Consider the following 21,627-nt stretch of genomic DNA (forward strand, 5'->3'; position numbering starts at 1 on the left):
ACTTGAGCCATTGTCCACTGACTCCCCAGGTGTGTAAATCAGAAAGCCAAGTCAGTAGCACAAAGTAGCTGGAACTCGAATTTGGCCCTCTGATGCGGGCTGCAGATATACCAGGTAGCAGTTTAACCCACTGTGTCACATTGTCCACTCCTGGGGCTATGAATTGGGAAGAAAATTATAAATAAATAAGAGATTTTGGTTATAATTCTTTTCCTTTGATTTCATACAAACTTTTATTTTTCTGTCCAAGATGTCAATTTAAGCTAAGGAAGGGTTGATTTGACTCTGTTACAGAGATACTAGAACTCCAACTGAGTGAACAGCTCATAGAACCCCAGATGGCTGTGTGCTTCTCAAATGAGAAGGGGAGGGTGGAAGGCACCCCCCCTTCTCAAAGGGGGCCACAATAGGGCAGAGGCTGCCAGGCTGCCTCACTTGTGTTATTTCATTTCCTCTAGGGGACAAGTGAGGGAGGCCATTGGACAATAAATCACCCCAATTACGCCCTCCTGGCTCCATCTCTAGAAGTCATCCACTCTGAAGTTCAAAGAGTCTTCCTTGTGGTTAACCTCATCATTTGCTTCAATTGCCATTTCCTGCCAAGACATTGAAGGAGGGAAAGGAAAATTCTTAGTTCTGTGGAGTAGTCAGCCTCTGAGATGGCTTCCAGGTGAGTCTCCAGTCATCGTCAGCTCTTGATTTGCACACATGTGGCTCCCTTTCCTTACTGAACCGCAGTTTGTTTTGTGATGAACAGTATATGTCAGAAGTGCGGGATGATCAGCTGACATGTGTGAGAACACACAGGTAGCACACAAGCTGTGCCCGCAAGATGCGGACTTGAAGGCTGCAGCAACATCCACTGAGAAACGGAAGCTTGACAACTATGTAAGTGAGCCTGAAGGTGCATTCTTCATCCGTTGAGCATTCAGACGAGACCAGAGCTGTGACGGATGCCTTGTTGCAGATCTCATGACAGACCTTGTGCCAGATCTCTCAGCTCAGCAACCCCTAGATCTCTGATACTCAGAAAGCCTGTGAGAGAAAATACATTCTGTTGAAGTTGCTGCATTTGGGAGGTCCTTTGTTACACATCAACAGATAACTAATGCATTTTGTATTTTGATTTTCATCTTGCAGCAAGGAGAAATTTAGTTAGGCAAATGTAGGCTACATAAAAGACCATGGCTCCTCTTCTGCCAGGTTCTGTTTTGGGCCCTAGGTTCCCCAATACATTTGATAATAAGAATCACCTGGGGTGTGAGATGTACAGATTCTATGCCCATTTCTTTGCTTTGTGGAGTAGAGGAACCAGAGTTTGGTAGGTAGGTTCAATTAACACTCCAGATAGTTTCCATCATCAGCAAGTTTGAGAGAATTTGCAGAATAGAACGTGAAAAAGATTAAGACATAGACCTTCCTCAGGGAACAGTGCAAGAGAAAAAGCCAGTTGGCACACAGAGATGCATTTAAAGAGAAGCATCAAGTATTAAGGAAGGTGTGAAAATCATTGGGGAAATTAACACTTCCTAGGAGAAATGTCAAAACAGCCAAGTCTTAAAGATTGGCTAGGACTTCCCAGAGCAAGGCAGGGAAAGAACCAGAAGGATGGAAATAGCTGACATTTTTCTAGTGCTTGCTAAGAACCAGGCCTTGTGCTCAGTACCTTACCTGCCTTTCTATGAGCATCACAACAACCTTATCAAGTGGGAGCTATTGCTATCTCTAGTTTACACAGGAGGAGAGCTAGGCTTTGGTTAGCACATTGCACACTGCCCAAGATCAAGCAGCTCCTATGCACAGAGCTGGGGAAAGAGGATGCAGCTGACTCCATATCCCATGCTGCTATCATCCTCTTTGATCTACTTCATGGATACTGAAGACTCAGAGATGTGTTTTAAGTGTTGTGATGTTTCTGCAATTGGCATGACATTTGCACAAATGACAGGAGATATACAGGGAATAAAATGGACCAGGGGGAATACAATTTAAAGTGCTGGAACATGATGGTGACTTTCTAGTCCCAGTTCATTTGTTTTGTAAATGAGGAAAGGAGGTATGAGAGATTATGTGACTTGTCTAATGGCACATCAGTTAACTAAAACATAAGGGAGACCGAGAAGCTGGGCAGCATGCTTTCTGTTATGGGCAGTTGAAAGAAAGCTATGGTTCATCTACTCCATGGAATACTACTCAGCTATTTAAAAAAACAAAATGCAGTTCTTTGTGGCCAAATGGGCCAAACTGGAAACCATAATGCTAAGGGAAATGAACCAATCCCAAAAGGTTAGATACCACATGTTTGCCTTAATTTAAGATGATATGATGTTAAGCATATCATGTTATGTTATGGATATTATGTCATATGTAGTATATAAACTAAAATTGAACTGTGAATGGGGGGGTCACAGAAAGTGGTTAAGAAATCGCATTTATTTTTAACATGTTGACTGCTCAATACCATGTCAATTAATTCCATAACGATGTTAATTGTTGCAGATGGTATATTAGTGCTTTTATTTGACCGGGATGATACTCTGCTGACTCTGCCCTCAGACCAGAGAGGGTCTACCCAATAAGTAGTTGGACTTGACAGGACTATAAGATGTTGGACTCTATGCTTGGCATATACTTGCAAAGAGGGAATTTCAACTGAACTTGAACTATGGTTATGCAACAAGGTGGAGGATCCCACCATGGGGGGAGGGTGGGGGGAGAATCCCAGATTCTATGTAATTACAACACAATGTAATTAATGAATAAATTTAATAAAAAAAAAGAAAGTCAATGTCAAATACTGTATGGCTGCCCAACTAAGAAGCTTTGCTAGGAAAGACATACAGAGACAGTTGGAAAAATTCAGGAATAGAGAGATGTTTGATGCAATGTTCAAGACACTAGAACACCCACCTCACATTGAAGCTCAAGTCCTGGCTCTTCCTTTTTTTCTTTAAATTTTATTTTTAATAATGATTACATGGTTGAGCAGGGTGGGAAGGATCAAGGCTTAAGGGAATAAATTGGGTGAACTTATTACTTCAAAACTTGCTATTTCTTCTTGCTGTTCCTGGGAGAAGGCAAGACAAAGGGGGAGACCACTCATGACTTTCCACACATCACAGTACTCAGGGATGAGGTACACATATCAACCTAAAGTCTCCATGTGTATACATTCTGAGGGTCCTATTCAAGTGGTTTGCATAGTTCTGAAATGCTGCCAACTTCACCGATCCAAGGACGATGTAAGTCTCCCAATATCCATTAACTCCATCTGCAGAGATATTTTGCTGTCATCGTTTGTTTGGGGGTAGTTGTCCAGTTTGTTCTGTTCTCCTGCTACAGCACCAAATGTGCTGCCATATTCTCCTTTTACAACAGGGCCTGTGTCCTGGCTCTGCTTTTGATCCCAGTATCCTGTAGTGTGTATTTTGAGAGGCAGAAGATAATGACGTAAGTATTTTGGTACTAATGAATCTGCCTTCTCTAGGAACTTGGTATATGTGGAATCGTGCCATCTTTGCCTCTTTGTGACTGGCTTGTTCGTGTGATGTTTTCAAGATTTTCCCTTGTTTAGCATATGCCAGCTCTCTATTCCTTTTTACTTTTCCATTTTTATTGTGATAAAATACGCATATACCCATTGCAAAGTATATAACTAGGTGGCATTAATTATGTTCATGCACAGTCATCATCAGCATCTGCCTCCAAAATTCTCTACATTTTGCATATTTGAAACTCTAGCTTTTCAACATTCTTTTAAATTTTTAATTAATTATATTATCTTCTGATATAATTCCATAGGCTCTGAGATTTCTCTTCCCCCTCCCTAAACCCTCACTCCCACACTGACTTCCCTTATATTATTACAATAGTATAGCCCATCATTCTGCGATTTAAGTGTATCCTGACATTGTAGATATGGAGAACCGCAGAGAGTCTGGCATCCTATTATCAAGATATATTTCACAGCTTCATTGGGATTCCATCTTTGATGTGGAAGTAGAGATGAATACTGCATTGTATCTTCACATCTGGATATGATAGTCTCTATTACACAGTTATTATACAACCCCTTAAGTAAAAAGCCATAAAATAAAATCAACAACAGGAAGAAAAAATAGAAAATTAACAACTACATTAAGTTAAATAACATGCTATTGAAAAACCAATGTATCGCTGAAGAAATAAAAAAAACAAAACAAAACAGAACGCTTCACAAATTTGCATGTCGTCCTTGCGCAGGGGCCATGCTAATTTTCTCTGTATCTTTCCAGTTTTAGATATGTGCTGCTGTAACAAGTACTGAACATTAACTCTTAAAATTCCCTCCTGATAGGCCCTGGAAAAGACAAATCCACTTTTCTTCTCTGTGAATTTGATTACTTTTGCTATCTCACGCAAGTGGAATAACATAGCATACTGTCTTTTTGTGATTGGCTTATTTTACTCAACGTTAAGTCATTGAAAGAGTATGCTCATGTCATTGCATATGCCAGAATTTCCTTCCTTTTAAATCACAAACATTTATGAGAGTATTTTTAAAAAGTGCAGGGGCATGTTCTCGGCCTGGTAATTTAGAGTCCTGTTTAACATATCGAAGAGACTGAATTTGAGCCCCAGCTCTGGCCCCTGGTTCCAGCTTCCTGCCAGTGTGCAGCCAGGCAGGCAGCAGTGATGACCCAAGTAACTGGGCCTCTGCCACCCACGTGGAAGATCTCTGTTGGAGTTTTGGTTCCCAGCCTCAGCCTGGCCCAGTACTGGTGAATTTTTGTTTATCTCTCTAATTCTGAAATTTAAAAATAAAAATTGTTAGCAGAAATTGGATTCAGAGGTAAGTTAATTTTTAAAATCCATGCAAAAAAGACATCTCCAGAAAGTTTGAGGAAATGGATATTATGTATGAAAAAACCTTGCATGACTATCAATTTTCGCATCAAAATAAACATCCTGCATACACACTTGCCATGACTTTTTCGAAGAGTCCTCATATTCACCTTATTTTATTGATCTATATGGCTATCAAGGGAAGAGCTGGGTTGCTCCCATGTTTTAGTTGTTGTGAATAAAGCTGCGATGTTGTGGGTGCATGGATCTCCAGCCTCTGCTTTCAGTTCCTTAGGGAGAATATCCAGAAGTGAAAACCCTGGATCACGCGGTAATTCTACTTTTAAATTGTTTTGTGGAAACATGCTATTTACAATGACTGCACCATTTTACACTCCCACTAACAACATACAAGGCTTCGGGTTCCTCTACATCCTCACCAACACTTGGGATATTTCACTCTTTTTCAAGGCTGCAAAAACACTCAATCGTGTGTATATGCCTTATGTATTTTGTTTATCTGTCAATGGTTGATGGACCAACAACCTGTGGGGGTGACAGTTGTTGAAACAGTGACTTTCAGTTCTTGGGATTGTTTGTACACCATTTGCTGAACTTCCTGATGAGTCTGCAGGTTACAGAAGCAGATCTGTGCTCTGTAAATCAGCTCTGGTCGTAGCAGTCTTCCCAACCCAGATGGGGGGTCTTTTCTCTTGCCAGTGCGCACTCGCCACCTTCACTGTTTCCAGCAAGCAGTTCTCGCAGAGCTTCTCACCAAGCAGGTCCCACAATCACTAAGGAAGATGTGCCCAGTGTTCAGCTGGGATCGCTTTGTAGGGGATGAGTTTGGGCCTTTCTCTGCAGGTGTTGTGAGAGCGGTGTTGTGGGCAGCAGAAGAGGTCCCTCTTGGTCCTTTGAACGCTTCTGGCTAAGCGGGTGTGTCCGCCCTCTTTAGTGGCGCTAGAATGCTAGGTGTACAACCAGAGGCGTCGGATACTCTGGGGCGGGCTCAGCCGCATAGCACAAAGACCTCCAGCGTCGGATGGGCTTACAGCACCCAGGCTGCCACTACACAGCCTGGGATCGGAACGCGCCGCCCGCGTGGCCAGCTCCCTTAGGCGAGGACACGCCTGGAGCTGCCACCTCCGCGTCTGGGACACTCTGGCCCTGGGGCGCCCTCCTGTCGCCCAACCTCACGTGTGCCCCTTTGATCCCCAACTACTGAATTCCCGCTTCGAGAGCCGGGCTCTGGCGCTCTCCCGGAACCTCGTAGATCGGCCTCAAGCCAGCCTCCTGTGAGCTCCGGGCGCTGCGCGGACCAGCGGGGCGGAGAAACATTGGGGGCGGATCAGAGCTGAGGGTGGCCCGGCCGCGAATCTGCTAGAACGACCCAAGCACCGGAACGAGAGCGGAGCTGCAGACGGCTTGCGAGCCCAGGGAGCAGCGCCTCCCCTGCGGTCCTGGAGTGAAGACACAGAAGCTTGTGCGTTGGGCGCGGGATGCTCAGGTATGGCGCGCTCTTCGCGGTGTGCTCCAGGGACCACGCGGCGGGGGTGGGCTTTAGATGGGGGTTCAAGGCACTTGACCTTTGTGCAGTTCTTCAAGAGGGCCAGGCTGCGGTTCCTGTCCGTAGGCGCAGCCGCTCAGATTCCCGGGAGAAAGTTGGGAGCTTGGAGAGGGCTTTTGAGCACTGGTCACAGAGGCTTCTAGCAGGTCCACAGTGGGTGGGAGTGGGGTTTCTCCCCAGGAAATGAAAATGAAGCAGAAAGATTATTGGACAACTTCTTTCCAAACCTAAACCTCCGACGTCCGCCCTTCCCAGGGAGTTACTATCACCTGGGAGCCTTTGGGGGTGGCATGGCTCCTGTTGCGGGACTCCTGCAGCAGCGGCTTGCCTCGAAGACACAGGGTCTGTCTCATCCCAGTTGCAGCCTCCACTTGCAGCCGTCTCTGACTTCTCCCGTCTTAGTTTTGCTTCTTGCACCTGACAGACTCCAAGGGCAGGATGGCTAAGCCAGGCAGCCTGACCTCAGAGGAAGGAGCAGAAATAGGGTTCAGGCATGGGAAGAGCAAGGCAGCTATGGGTTGAGCCTCAGTGTGCAGAGGGACTGAAATCCTGGCCCCCCACAGATGAGCTCCCATGTCTTGCTTTGAAGAGAGTGACCAATAGGCTTCCTGGGAAATCCTAGGGGTGAGTAGAAGGAGGTGATTTCCCAGTGTCTCCCTTTGCTAGCAAGCACAGACTTACTGTTCTCTTGCCTTGTGTTCTCTTGATGTCCTTGATCTAATGTCTTTTGGCCCTGGGAGGGACTTCAGAGCTCTCACTTTCTATCCCCAGCATTGCAGCTTCCCGTACAGGTGCTACGGTAGAATCTGTGTCAGGATTCCCCTTCCCCTCCCCTCCATTCGTCTCTCTTTCCTAAAATCTGAGTGAGGAATACTCAGTGGTAATTCCTTGCAGGGCTAGGGTCTAGCATCTCTTGCGAGTCCTAGGCTTTACAGACTGTTGATCTCTCACCTGGCAAGTGTGGAAGCCCCGAGTGAAAAAGCTTTCGACCCCAGGAGCCATGCCAGCCAAGGAAGGATGGGGCTCCAGGATCCCCTTGTGATCCATGCAGTCAGTCATGGCTGCGACTGCAGTCACTGGCTGTGGAGAAATCTGGGGAAAGGCTAAGCCTGACTGCTCAGGTCATGACAGTTTGGGCTGTGCGACTGAGTCAGCCTGGCAAGGTGGGGGAAGGTGGCTGCAGAATAGGCTCTGGACATTTACAGCTGTGTGTCACCGGAAGAGAGCAGACAGGGTTGCCTCACGCCCTGGGATGCTGTAAGTAACCAGAATGGGGCCTTTCCACAGGGCATGGTTCGGGATGGCAGGATGGCACCTGGAGTTTGGAGAAGGTCAGTTCTGTTCTCTTCAGTGGAGCTCCCAGAATCTGCATCAGTCCTGATTGCCTGGGTAACAATCCAGGGTTTCCCAACAAGCGAGTAGATGGTAGTCATTCATTTATTTTCTCTGCTGGTTCCTTTAGTTCTACACCATCACTAGATGCCACTCAGAGAATGTGGCTAATGGAGCTGCTTAAGTTACAGAGCCAGTTTCACTCCAGCTTGTAGCCAACTGGTTGTGTCTTTCCAAGGTTTCTGATGGAGCTCAGCTGCTGTACACTACGGGCACTGGCAGGGTTGCCCTGACTCACCAAGCGAGAGCTGAGTGTCGGGAGACAGAGAAACCTTCAGCTTTACAGACAGCACCTGCGGAGATTCCGAGCAATGCTGCTCACAGCGTTTCATGGCCAGGAGATTGTGATGGGGGTCATGGATGAAAATGCCACCAACGCATCCACTACCTTCCTTTCCACATTTGACCTTCAGGGAGCCCAAACTGCTTCTGTCCCATTCAACTTCAGCTATGGTGACTATGACATGCCCTTGGATGAAGATGAGGATGTGACCAATTCCCGCACTTTCTTTGCCGCCAAGATTGTCATTGGCATGGCCCTGGTGGGTATCATGCTGGTCTGTGGCATTGGCAACTTTGTTTTTATCATTGCCCTTGCTCGGTACAAGAAGCTGCGCAACCTCACCAACCTGCTCATTGCCAACCTGGCCATCTCTGACTTCCTAGTGGCAATTGTCTGCTGCCCCTTTGAGATGGACTACTACGTCGTGCGCCAGCTCTCCTGGGAACATGGACACATCCTATGTGCCGCTGTCAATTACCTGCGTACTGTCTCTCTCTACGTCTCCACCAATGCGTTGCTGGCCATTGCTATTGACAGGTGAGCCAGGGATGGAAGGGGCACAAAAGTGGTGGGTAGCAGAGGAATACTGGACCAATCTCCCCTGATTGCAGATTGATAAGAGCTATCTGTATGTATTTCCCACAGATGTGCACTCATGGGGATCTAAACGTTTACACGTTGAACAGAGAGCAGAGGTCTTGTTTTCCAGTCTCGAACAACTCAGGAGTCAGCAGAGCCCTCTTAGAGTTGGGCAGTAACAAGGTGTTTGGTCTTTCAGATGTTGCACCTGTTCGGGGGTATAACAGACAGTAAAAGGAGATGCTGAGGAACAAGTTCAATTTCCAAGCTAATAACTTCTCCAAAAATCTTGGAAAACTTAAGGGAGGTTTCTAACTCAAAACTTCCTCCCCAGAAACATGATTGCTTAGCATTAGTTGCTTTTAAAGCAAGATTGAGTTATTTGTTTTGAAAGAGAGAGAAACAAGGAGTATATTGCTTAGTTACAAAAAAAAGTGTCACATTAACCACTTTGCATTTTTTTCATCCATTTTCATGCGACAGTTTTAGAAGCCTTGTTCCCGGGGATGGTGCATAAAACCCATATGAGCAGACTCTGCCAGACCTCTGACACTGAGTTTTTCCATCTAGTGCGACCCTGGGCTGATGGGCTGTGCTGGTCACCTTTTTTTCCCTGGGGAACAACCTTGCAAGCTCCTATGCCTGCTTTGTTATCATTAGGGCCACGGGCCCTGAGGTTAGGCTTCTGTGTACTTGCGTCTGAACAGCTTGTCTCCCTCTTACCCAGAGAATATGAGGCACACCTACTCTTCCCATGCCATAGCCACAGCCACAGCCTCGGGGCTTGGGAGGGTCCACCTGGCTCTCATAGTCGGGGGTTACTAGAATAATGTTCCAGAGAACTGACTGGGTAATAGGATGTGTTGCTTTCTGAAGCACTAGGCAGGGCAGTCAGGGATGGGACAATCTGGAAAAAGACCACACCAGAGAAAAGAGAGAGACCAAGGAGACTGGTTTTAAAGCCATGGAGGCTGGTAGGCTTTGCCTTGGTCAGAGAAAAATGTCAGGGAGTTAGTAGCTTCACAAGACTCAAAGAAAGAGCCCAAAGTCAATATCCCTGCAGAGGGTTGCTTCTTTTTGGCCCAGGTCCTCTCCATGTGTCACAAAGCCCTATGACATTTTGTCCACCCAGGCAAGGACTCTGGGTGAACTTCTAGGAGCAGCAGGAGTGGCAGAGTTAATTAGAGGATTTGTCCCCTCAAATCTGGGCAGAGCAGCCAGGGAAGAACTCTGGGGAGCTGGTCTCTGACCTTTCCTGCAAATGGAAGCTGCCACCTTTTGTCTCAGCACATGGCAAAGTGCTAAGCATATGGGGTCATTTCCTAAAGTGTCTCCCTGGTCAGACTTCTTGTCCAGGGGTGCTTCAGTGAATTGCATGGTAGAGATCCGTTTCATTTACAGAGGGGCCACCTGCCAAAGAGCCAGGAGAAAATAAGGGGCACTGAGTTAGTTTTTAACATGTAAGAGGTAAGAACTGTGTCAACAAACCAATCAGTTGACCAATACCAACCTACTGACCTGCTTCAAACTCACCTCATTTTATATCATGCTCAGTTTGTTTGAAGCATTGTGGAAATTTCTCTTGCAGAGTGAGTTTACACAATGCAGATTTGACACAATAAACAAGACAAATTAGGAAATGTGCTTTGTATCTTCGGGACTGCCACTGTTTAGAGTGGGGTTGTGATTGCAACTTTACACCCAGACATTGGAGGAAAGTTCCATGTGGCCACACAGGGCATCCACAGCTTTGGTTGACTATATGAGAGCTTCAGTGCATTTAATTCTTTTATTGATGTGAGTGCTCTTCGTTTCACATAAATTTTTAGTTCCTTGTTTTGTTATGTAATTTCAATTTCGTGGTTTAGGGATCATTGATTTCTATTGGTGTCTGCTTGTGGTTGTATGTGCTCAGTTTGTCAGTGATTGTCAGGCTTGGTTTGGTTAGCGCAAGGCAATTTGTGTCTTGGTATAACAGATACAGTTGTAAACATGCCTTCACTTTTGTTTAATGAAATTAGTATGGGAATAGTGTTAGTAATTATTCCGCTTGGACTTACATTTCTGCTCTACCACATAATCATTGTTTTTTTCTCTCCATTTTCTCTATAGAGAATAGAATAAGAAATCCCAGTATTTTGGATTTTCTTTGAGCATTAAATGAAATAATCTCTAATTGGTTAAGACATTGCACTAAATAGAAAATATTGCAGCTCTTAAGCTAACTCTCAGTGGAAAGAGAAAACAAAACCCCAGATATATTCATACATATTTTCCATTTTGTAGTCACTTTGTTTTCCTTGAAATGATTTCTTTTATGATATGATTTAAAAAAAAACCCCAGGATTTCTAATAAGTAGCAGAACAGAACCATTTATAGTCTCTGCTCAGCTCTCTCTGTTTCTGTGATTGGGTCCACTATTTTCCCAGGCAGCTACACTAGAAAGTCTGTGCTGTGTGCTCTCACTCTTGTCATCTTCTGCAGCTTTCAGCCAATTTCAGGGTCCTGCCCTGCCCTTGTTTGCTTGGGGCTGGGCTCTCAGAGTCTCCCCTTGATCTCCCTGCCTTCCAGGTTTCTTGGTGTTGCCTGACTGCTGAGCCAACATCCTCACAATTCATCCTAAGCTTTCATTCATTTATTCATTCATTCATACATGTAAGCATTCATTGGAACAATACAGTTACTCTGAGGGACTGTAATGTGACAGATCTTGCCAGCACTGGCGATGTGGCAATGAATAAGAAAACCAGCTCCTGGGTTTATGGATATTACATCCAAGGGCTGGAATAGTCAGTGGAACAATCAAGGAAGGTAATTTCACAAGTGAAAAATACGAATTAAAGCACACTCAGAAACTGCCAAAGTACTCAAGGATGAAACCCATCCTGGGTGAAGAATCAGGCCAGCATCCCTGAGGAAAAGGCAGCTGAGCTGTCCTCTGAATGTTGGGGACCGATGTGTGTCTGGTGGAGATTAGGAGAAAGCATTGCAGTCAGTAGAAACTCTGAGAGTCAAAGTCCTAAGGTAGGGACAAACCTGAGAAGTTCTGGGAACAATGGGATGGAACCCTAATACCTGTGAGAAGTAGGCAAGGCTGTGGTCAGACTGATTTGTCTTGTCCCTGGCTCTCCTCTCTTGCTTATAGGACCACTAATAACCCTGTTGTCTGCCAAGTACTACTCAAATTCCTTCACCTGTTTCTCCAGCCATTTGTCATGCAGCCCCAGACTGCCTCCCTGTCTCCTGTTGGAGAAATACATTTCTGTCCCGCTTTAAATGAGAGCAATCTTTTTGGAGAACTGTCACCACGGCTTTTTTGACTTTTGTTCACCCAGTGCCAGGAATTTGAAAGGGGGTGGAGTTTAATGAAGCCAAAATTCATAGTGGTTGTAAAAAGAAACAAGATGTGATGAGAAGAGGAGTAATGAAACAAAAACTATGCAAGGGACACATTTTAAATAGAATTTAGAGAGGAGTAAGGTCATTGTATAGGAGTAGTCAAAAGAGGCTTTGTGGTGGAAATGGGCTTTGAAGTGGCCTTCAAGGTTACCCTGTAGGTCCAATGGCACGTGGGCACTGGTGTCCTCCTTTCTCTTACCAGAATACTGAGCAAACCAGCCATTATGCACCTGCTAAGACATCAGTCACCCCACCCAGCCTAAGGAAGCATACCCATTTTCACCTCTACCCCCTCCTCACCAATGGTGATCTCACTGTCACCCAGGCTGTCCTGACACTGTCTGCCCATCCCATGACTGGCCCAGCAGCTTCTGAGACCACCAATACCATGATGAGACCTCAGCCTGGGTCCTGGAGACAGGGAGCCCAATTGCTCTTCGCTGAATCACCCAGTCTGCCATCATCACAACAATTACTGCCTGGACATTTCTTTGTCCAGCAGCTTTTATTCCTTGTTCTCTGGAAATTTTTGGCTCAAGATTGGTCTGGATGGGAGCCACTGTAGTGTTAGATGCCCAGGGCAGGCCAAGGACATACTCATAAGCAGAGAAGAGTAGCTGCCAATTGTCTGACTCCTTCTTGGAACAGCAATGGCTAGAAATCAACTGTGATAGAAGAAGAAGGGGAAAAGGACTGCTAAGATGCCAGGGAGGCAGGAGGGAAGGACACTGCTTGCTCTTGCTGGAAAGGAGGAGAGGGATGGTGAAGCGGGTGGCTCTATGTTCTGCATCCTGGCCTTGTTGCCTTTTGCAGGTTGTTTAGTTCTCCATGCCTTCATTTACCTACTTGTGAAATGAGCTTTTTGACTTTCTCGTCTGTTTCATAGTGCTGGGATGAACTAATGCAAAAGTGGACTTGAAACTGCTCTGCCCTGTGAATTGTCAACATTTTTTTTTTTTTTTTACAAACATAAGCTACTATTGCTGATATTGGAGTTTGTCACTTCTTATCTTAGCACAACCAAGGCTGACGGACTACTTGGAAACTAATTTTCACCGATTTGCTTCTTAGTAACCACATCAGCAAGGCCTTGCATGCAGCTCATGACCCTAATTCAGAAGATAGGGGAGGACTTGCAAATGTGGCATTTGATGACGACAGGCCAAGGAAAGTTGCTGTAAGACAGCAGTGCATCATTGAAAGCTCATGATATCCCCATTTTACAGGTGGGGAAATTGAGATGACCAAAAATCACAAAACAACGAAGTGTTTGATCTTCGGAGGCCAAAATTAGTGTGGAAAACAGACTCAGAGTTCGAGACATCCAAAGAGAAGGACAAGAATGACAGCCTCTAGTAAAAAATCTTTATAGTGAGTAAATATGAAGGTAGACAAATTTTGTGACAGAGTAATCAGAAGAGCATGGCAAAGTGGTAACCAGCAAAGGAACCAGTGTAGGCCATGAGTCTAAAGGCTTGGATTTTCTTGGGAGTTAGTGCACATTTGACACTCTTGGGCCATTAGAAGCTCCTACCCTCTTTGCTCTTTTCCAGTGACAACAGCACTGGTCACCTCTGCTGACAGTCCGTGTCATGGTACACACAGGAGCAGGCTAGAGAGCCCAGCAAGGTCACTGGTAGCCATGTGAGGCAGCGTGTGGAGTGCTAGAGTGTGGGCTCAATGCATCCAACTTCTGTCCATGCTGTGAGAAAGGGACAGCAGTTGCAGAAGCACAGTCAGAAACGTAAAAATGAACCCATCTTCAAGGCCAGATTCCCAGAATGATGCCTGCCAAGGCAGTGGTCTCAAAGGAAACAGCCTTTGGCTGGCCTCCCTCCAAGGGCCATGTCCCATTTGTTTGCACAGGGCTTTACCTGGGCCGAGCTGGGGACATGGCAGAATGTATTCATTTCCAGTTGTGATTACTCATTCCCTCCCACTTTCCTTCCCATCTCTGTCCATCTCCATCTCCCATCCTCTGCCAGACATGGAAAGCCTTCTGGGAAGTCAGAGCTCTCCACACAAGTGTGTGCGCTCTCAGGGACACAGTCCTGCACATGTATGACTCATTCCCCCTAAGAGGGTTCTCTCTCCCTGGACCACTGTGGGGACAGCAGCACAGATTCTTCGAGAAAGAACAAAGGCAGTAGCTTTTACTGTCTGAATCTTTGTGTGTGTTTTAAACATACATTCATATATATTCACAATTGATTTTTGCTTCAACCCTGTGAGGCATGGTTCAATGTTTTCTGTGGTATATGAACTGGAGAAATGTTGGTCATTTCCTACCCATGTCAATGTTCCATCCAGAAAATGAGATCAATGGCTGTGTGCCCTTCCTCCACTTTCATACCCTGAGTACTTTTCCTGCTGCTTCCCTTGGAAAGAGCAAATTCTCCCTGTTATTTGTGCATTATCAGGCCCATGTAGCCCTGAACTTTGAGGTCACAAGAATTAATGGTTTGAGAACAGTGCCAGGCTAAAAAATCAATGAGAAATGTTATTACTACATTTAATAGTAACTGTCACCCCTTTCTGAGTGCATATGAAATTTAAAACTGTCAGAGATAATGCATACATTGTCACGTGGAGTCTTTTCTTTAAGATTTATTTATTTGAAAGGCAGAGTTAGAGAGTGAAAGAGAGAGAGAGAAATCTGTCTGTGGGTTGGCTCTCCAGTTGACTATAATGACCATCACTGATCCGGGCTAAAGCCAGGTGCCTGGAGCTTTGTCTCCTATTGGGTACAGGGGCCCAGGCACTTAAAGCTTCTTCCATTGCTTTCCCAGGTACATTGCCAGGGAGCTGGATCAAAAGTGGAGCAGCTGGGATGCTGAGTGTTGGCATTACAGGTGGCAGCTTATCGTGCTGTGCTCCAGAGCTGTCCTATGGACTCTTTGAAATTAAACAAGCAGGGGCCATTGTAGTGGTATACTAGGCTAAACCTTTGCCTGTGTTGCTAGCATCCCATATGGTGCTGCTTTGTATCCTAGCTGCTCTACTTCCCATCCAGGTTGCTACTATGACCTGGGAAAGCAGCAGAACATGGCCCAATCCATGGGCCCTTCACCAACATGGGAGACCTAGAAGAAGATCCTGGCTTCAGATAAGCTTAGCACTGACCATTGTTACCGTTTGAGGAGTGAACCAACAGATGAAAGATCTCTCTGTCTCTTTAACTCTGCAACTCTGCCTTTCAAATAACAATAAACTTAAAAATAAACAAGCAAAGTCTCTTACAGGTAGGCGAACTGAGGCACAGAGAGATGAAGCAAAATCTGCCTGAGGTTCATGGCAAGTTGGAGGTGGAGCCAGAGCTTGTGCTGAAGTCTGCCTTTTGTGGAAGCCTGCTTGAGGTCTTCCTTCACAGGTCTATGTAGCTGCTACTTACCACACGGTAGAAATGGAGTCCTCTTCCACTTCGTGGAAGATAATGCCTTTTGTGTTCCTGTCCCAGGTATCTGGCCATCGTCCACCCGCTGAGGCCACGGATGAAATGTCAGACGGCCACCGGCCTGATCGCCTTGGTGTGGGCTGTGTCCCTCCTCATCGCCATCCCTTCTGCCTACTTCACCACTGAAACCGTCCTGTTCATTGTCAAGAGCCAGGAGAAGATCTTCTGTGGTCAGATCTGGCCAGTGGACCAGCAGCTCTACTACAAAGCCTACTTCCTCTTCCTCTTTGGCCTTGAGTTCCTGGGTCCAGTGCTCACCATGACGCTGTGCTACGCCAGAATCTCCCGAGAGCTGTGGTTCAAGGCAGTCCCTGGCTTCCAGACGGAGCAGATTCGCAAGCGGCTGCGCTGCCGCCGGAAGTCGGTGTTGGTGCTCATGGGCATCCTCATGGCTTACGTGATGTGCTGGGCGCCCTTCTACGGCTTCACCATCGTGCGTGACTTCTTCCCCACTGTGTTCGTGAGGGAGAAGCACTATCTCACAGCCTTTTACATTGTCGAGTGCATCGCCATGAGCAATAGCATGATCAACACCTTGTGCTTTGTGAGCGTCAAGAACAGCACCATCAAATACTTCAAGAAGATACTGCTGCTCCACTGGAAGACTTCTTACAACAGCAACAAATCGAGCGCTGAGCTTGACCTCAAGACCACGGGCATGCCTGCCACTGAAGAGGTTGACTGTATCAGACTGAAATAACTCCCTGGGCCCTGGCCAGGTTTAACCAGAAGGGAAGATCTTTGAGTGCTGGCTAGGAGTGCTTGGACACACAACCTCAACCAGGAATCGTTGGTTTGCTGTGAAGGCCAGAGGAAATGGAAACCATGTGGATGCTGTGTCCAAAGGATGCTGGATTTCCCTCCTTGAGGTGACCAGACATTCTCCCATGGCAAACACTCATTGAATGTCTGATATGTAGTAAGGGTGGGCACTGGTAGAGTCAACATGTGCTGTTGCTATTTAGCTGGCAACATGATTAAAGTAGATTAAAGCATGGAAAATGAATGGATATAGATAGTCTGAAAGAGAAGAGAACCAGAGTAGACATCTGGGACCCCAGGCATGTTTTTGTGGCAGGAAGGCTTCTCTGGGCTCTCCCAGCGACTTGACATACTCTGGTCTAGCCAGTTACCAGGGATGCTTGGTCTGAGTTCATGCCTAAAGCTTGCAAGGCTGGAATAATTCAAGAGACTTCTGGCTCTTTGCGCTGCCCCTCTCATCTCTGTTCTGCCTATCACTGTGAGGAGACTTGCATGCATGCCCATCTACACCCTAGTTATCATGGTCAAGTTCTACACAAACTCTCTCTGCACACTCTGTCCCCCTTCAAACCAATCGGTTGACACATATATGGTGAGACTTGTAACCTTGAGGGTGGACTTAGAAAAGAACCTTACAGACCATAGGCACCACTGAAAAATTAATGGTGGGTTCTGGGCATCTGAAACAAGTGTATATGGGAAAGCCAAGGTGCAGGGTGTGCATACCCACTTGGTTCCTGGGACTTTTTGCCCCGGAAGAAGAGAGGTGCAGGTGCAGGAGAGTGGAAACAGCACCTCTGGCAGCATGTAGGGCTCAGGTCAGGGCCCCAGGTTCTCTAGCTGAAAGGATGGTATACTCTCCCCTCACAGTTACTCTGACTTAGACCAGATAGTCTTTTCTTAAATTCTACCCTTCCTTATAATGTCATCAAGCCTGGGAAGCAAGGATTCTTTGACAATAGACGTTACACTATAAGCATGGAGGTGGCCATAGCTTACTTTTCCACCATCTCTCAAACATGAGCAAGGCAGAGCTCCTTCCTTGCCAACCAGCCTGATAAGGTACTCTCTCTGGGACCATGGGCAGGCAAGATGTGTTTGCTATTGGTGCTGAATCCTCTCTTAGTCACAATTCCTTTGCAGTAAAACATGTTTCTGTTTTAAAATGGAAGAAACACTTAAAAACAAAAGTATAGACCAAAAAAAAAAAAAAAAAGAAAAGAAAAGAAAAAGAAAAGAAGAAGAATGGGACAAATCAGTATGTTTGTACTATTTAGTGTCAGTTAATCCATGTGACCCTGCATCAGGAGATGCACCTAGGAAAGAAGGATTCGTATATCCAGTGGGAAGGGAGGGCTCTAGTTGTGAGCTGTAGTGATCCCAAGGGCTTCCCAAAAGCCCACTCCAGTTTGCAACCTGCCTCCTTTGTATTTTGAACTTAAGAACAAGAAGACCTAATGTGCAGCCTTGGTTTTGTCATCTGTGTGACCATGGAAAAAGTTACTTGGAGAGGACAAGGGCAACACCTATGATCCTACTGAAGGAGCGAGTGTCAGGGGTCAAGCAGATTGTTCGTGGAGAAATGCTTCTAAGCACACGGATAGTCAAAAGAATGGACTAACAACTGTGTGTATAACGTATGCCTGCTCCTTGGGCTTCTGTATCTTGAAACCTCTCCTCCTTCTCCTTGCTTTAGTTTCTGTGTGAATCAATCCTTTTCCCTTCCTAGCAGCGCTATGTGCATTATGTTCCAATAGACAAGGCTCTACGGTTTGGTGGCAGAAGCACAATCGAAATGCTGACTGTGTCTGAACACTGGAGATCAGCAGAGGGTTTTGGAAATTCCAGAATGAGACCTTAACTCTGTGACCACGAAGTATTAACCATCTTCCCATGTGTGTTCCCAGTTAGCATGAGTCTGGGCCATGTGGCAGTTGTTTCTCCACCTGCTTTTATTCTTCGGAGTGTACAGAACTGCACAGTGAATCTTTTCCTTTTCTTCGCATTTAATTGGAGAGCAGCACAATTGTAAGGCAAAGGGATACTTGTGTGTCATTTCTTTCTTCAAATATGTCAACTCTGTTTATGACATTCAAGTATGTTTTTTATAATTGCTTTATTTCCTTTGAAGATAACATTTGAAGACATATTTGTTTCTTTCAATTTGTTATCCAACAGACCCTACGGTTTAGGCAGGATACTCACTGAGAACAAAAATTCATACAAATATTAGCCCAAGGGCCAGTGTTGTAGCGTAGTGAATTAAGCAGCTCTTTGTGATACCCATATCTCAAAGGATTCTTGGGTGCTTTGGTTTTGATCCAACTAGCTGCTAAGTTGCCTGGGAAAGCAGTAGAAGATGGCTCAAGTGGTTGGGTTCCTACAACCCAAGTGGGAATTCTAGGCTCCTTGCTTCAGCCTGGCCCAGCCCTGGCTGTTTTAATCTGAAGGATGACCCAGTGGAAAGAAGACCTCTCTTTCTTTGTGTTTCTCTCTGCCCCTCCATACTTCTGCCTTTCAAATGAATAAATAAAGTCTTTTTAAAAATTAACTGGAAAAAAACCCTACATTGGATAGCAATTCTTACCTTTTTGTAAAGTAATATGTTGGTTTGTAAAATCAGGGAAGTTAATTTTGGATTAAAAATAATGAAATTATGTAATTTCTTATCATAATGTTCTCCATTTCCATTTGAAATGATAAATGAGAGTTGTTTGTAATAAATGGAGGTCTTTAATATAAGATAACCAAGTCCTTGTGCTTTTCAGCTTAAAATGCATCAATTTTTTTACTCATTTCATGATTTGTAAAATATCAAAACATTGGTGTCTGCTTGTGGTTTTATAGCAAATAAAAGTGTTGTGTTGTTAACAAGTGAAATAAATAAATAAGAAACCATTGAGTATAATGCTGCTATAATTTCCTCCCAATCACCCCCATCAGTTCCACGTCGTAGTGTTATGGCTTTCTGAGAGAATACTGGGTAGACTTCATGACCCTGTGAATTAGGAGATCAGAGCTGATTCATGCCCTGCTTACCCACAAATTCAGTCAGAAGAGACTGAATTGACTATGATTCCTCTTCCTTGGAGTCTGCCCTGGTAAGTTTATGAATACCTTTTAACATATACCTGCTAAGATTGGAAATCTGAGCGTCCATGTATGCTTTTTATGTAAGCAAAGGCAAACCCTGTGAACAGGCTTAATGTCCTAAAGTGCAAAATGAGGTCTACCCTTGCAGGGAAGAAGACTCTGAGATAGACTAGAAGTTCTAGATATGAGTCCTGGTTCTTAAATAATATGATAGATTTCAGAATATATTCACAAAGAGTGAGCCCAGTTTCAATTCCTAGAGTATGAGAATATCCAGTTCAAAATATGCAGTTTTACAATTTAATGAAACTGAAGTGCAGACTGAGGGAGGGGCACATTCAAGGCCACACAGCTGGGCCTTCTGAGAGCCGAGCTTAGACCCCAAGGTTCCTGGAGCTCAGCCCAGGCTGCCTCTGCTGCCGCATTCCTGAGAGCAGAGAGCATCATGCTCTTGGAAAAGGGAGCGCCCCGCCAGGCATTACTGTTCACTTTCAGCTGGCTTTCTCTGGAGATTCTTAAGGAGCTTAGCAGAGACATTCCTGGTTCCTTTGTGAGCCAGGCTGAGCTCATTCTTCCCTGGAGATTCCACAGCAAAAGCACAAGAACTGGAGGTCTCTGGAGAGACATGCTGGTACTTGGTTACAGCTTCCCTCTCTTTACCTAGCCTATCTGGGGGTCCCTGTGAATGTAAACAAGATATACCAGGCCCCTGCGGATAACCCCCATGCTGGAAAAGCAGAGAGGAGATAGCAGGTGCACTTGGCTGAATGTGCGGACAGGGGTAGGTCCTGTGGGCTCAGAGTCCAGAGGTGTAGCAGGGCTACCCATGTCCAGGAGAAGCAGAATGGCAAACGTTCCACCTGGGAATCTGCTCCTGGACGTAGACATGGCATTTTACAGGAGCCAAGACTTCTCACACAGTGGCAGGACTGTCATCCCTGGGAGAGGTAGCCAAGGACTGAGAATCAGAGAATTGAGAAAGGCATGTCCGAGGCCCATTTGGGCAGAATCTGATAGGACAAGCAGGAGAGACAGGCCCTATGGAGGACACTGGGGTAGCAGAGGCATCTCAGGAGAAACCAGAGGAAGATGCTGTTGGGGAGGCTGTGGAAAAACAACCAGTTTGGCCAGTTTAACTTTGACAGGGAGGGGCACCAACTCTACCTCAGGCCAAGCTCAGCATGCTACAGGAATGCTTTCCTTGTCTTCCCCCAGCGCTCTAAGTCAGAAGCTAGCAACACTCCCATTTCACAGCTGTGGAAACCAAGGCTCAGCTCCCAGAGGTTGTTCATGATCATGTGAGTTGTGAGTGGAGCACTGGGATTTGAAGCCAAGTACTTCAATTTGGGGGTTCATGCTTTTTTTTAGTGGCTCCAAGCCATGGCCTTTTAAAGGCCATTTCTAGGCCTTCTTTGGTCTTCCTAGCAAACCAGAAGTATGCTTCTCTTTTTAAGTTCAATCGTTCAGTGATAAGTTGTCTCCTAAATGAGGCAGATTTTCTGAAACTGAAAACAGTACGACTGCAATCTTTAGTTTTCCTTCTCAAAGAAAGTTTTAGTCACTCTTAGCAGTGACTTAATGCATAGGTCCAGAAAACTTTGTGAGCCTTGAGTGCTTGATGACATTCAGTGATGTTTGCAGCTTCTTCCCACAATAGCGGTTTCAGATTTACCCAGTCAGATGGATAGGAACATGGAAGAAAGTCATTATAGTGAAGGTCCATTAACAAAATGTTCTCCAAGTGAGTGTGTGATAATTAAATCATCTGTATTGCACATCCTTGCATGAAGTGTGTATCTATTGCCTGGTTCTGCTCTGTTGGGCTGAGGTTTATCAGAGCAGCCAGGGAGGGAACCCTTAGTGGGGTTTCACGACTTTCTCACACAACTATTTAACACACTTTTCTCATCCAGGACTCTTGTGTTACAAAAATGACTAACACATAGTTCTGACTCAGGTCCTTTCCTGAAAAGTATTAAGGAAAGCAGGAATTTAGGTTGTTGGGAAGCAGGAGAAAATATCTTATAAAAAGCAGCTGCACAGGTTGGCTTAGCACATCCGTTACTTCTTCATCTTGCCGGTCACTTGCTGTTCTTCCATGATGCATATTATCTCTGCTTTTCTCATTTAGTTTTGGTGGCCTGTTCTTACCTTGAATTGAACCTAAGCATACACTTTTTTTTTCTTCCTTGGGTCTTAAGTAATTAAGGAAGTAAGGTTTCCTTGAACCGAGTTTTACCTTCTTTTGGAAATAGAGTAATTTCCTTAGCTCT

At 45.4% G+C, this 21,627-nt stretch overlaps 1 protein-coding gene and 1 non-coding gene across 2 annotated transcripts; one reads left to right on the forward strand and one right to left on the reverse strand.

Annotated features, from left to right (window-relative positions):
- Nucleotides 1–4,197: 4,197 nt before the first annotated feature.
- On the reverse strand, nucleotides 4,198–4,303 carry LOC118760725 (U6 spliceosomal RNA). The gene has a single exon (XR_004996953.2). It is a non-coding gene; the product is annotated as a U6 spliceosomal RNA (small nuclear RNA).
- A 1,452-nt stretch (nucleotides 4,304–5,755) lies between these two features.
- PROKR1 (prokineticin receptor 1) lies at nucleotides 5,756–17,451 on the forward strand. Its single transcript, XM_058667910.1, has 3 exons — nucleotides 5,756–6,331; nucleotides 7,962–8,603; nucleotides 15,503–17,451. Exons 2-3 carry the CDS (start codon nucleotides 8,095–8,097, stop codon nucleotides 16,197–16,199), a joined length of 1,206 nt encoding a protein of 401 aa, XP_058523893.1. The 5' UTR covers nucleotides 5,756–6,331; nucleotides 7,962–8,094; the 3' UTR covers nucleotides 16,200–17,451.
- Nucleotides 17,452–21,627: the final 4,176 nt, after the last annotated feature.

Source organism: Ochotona princeps, chromosome 8 (assembly GCF_030435755.1).
Source record: "Ochotona princeps isolate mOchPri1 chromosome 8, mOchPri1.hap1, whole genome shotgun sequence".
Classification (NCBI taxonomy): Eukaryota; Metazoa; Chordata; class Mammalia; order Lagomorpha; family Ochotonidae; genus Ochotona; species Ochotona princeps.

Coding starts and splice junctions, on each gene's coding strand:
- PROKR1 (XM_058667910.1), top strand. CDS start 8,095: ATGCTGCTCACAGCGTTTCATGGCCAGGAGATTGTGATGGGGGTCATG. Junction 8,604..15,502: donor CTGGCCATTGCTATTGACAG/GTGAGCCAGGGA, acceptor TTCCTGTCCCAG/GTATCTGGCCATCGTCCACC.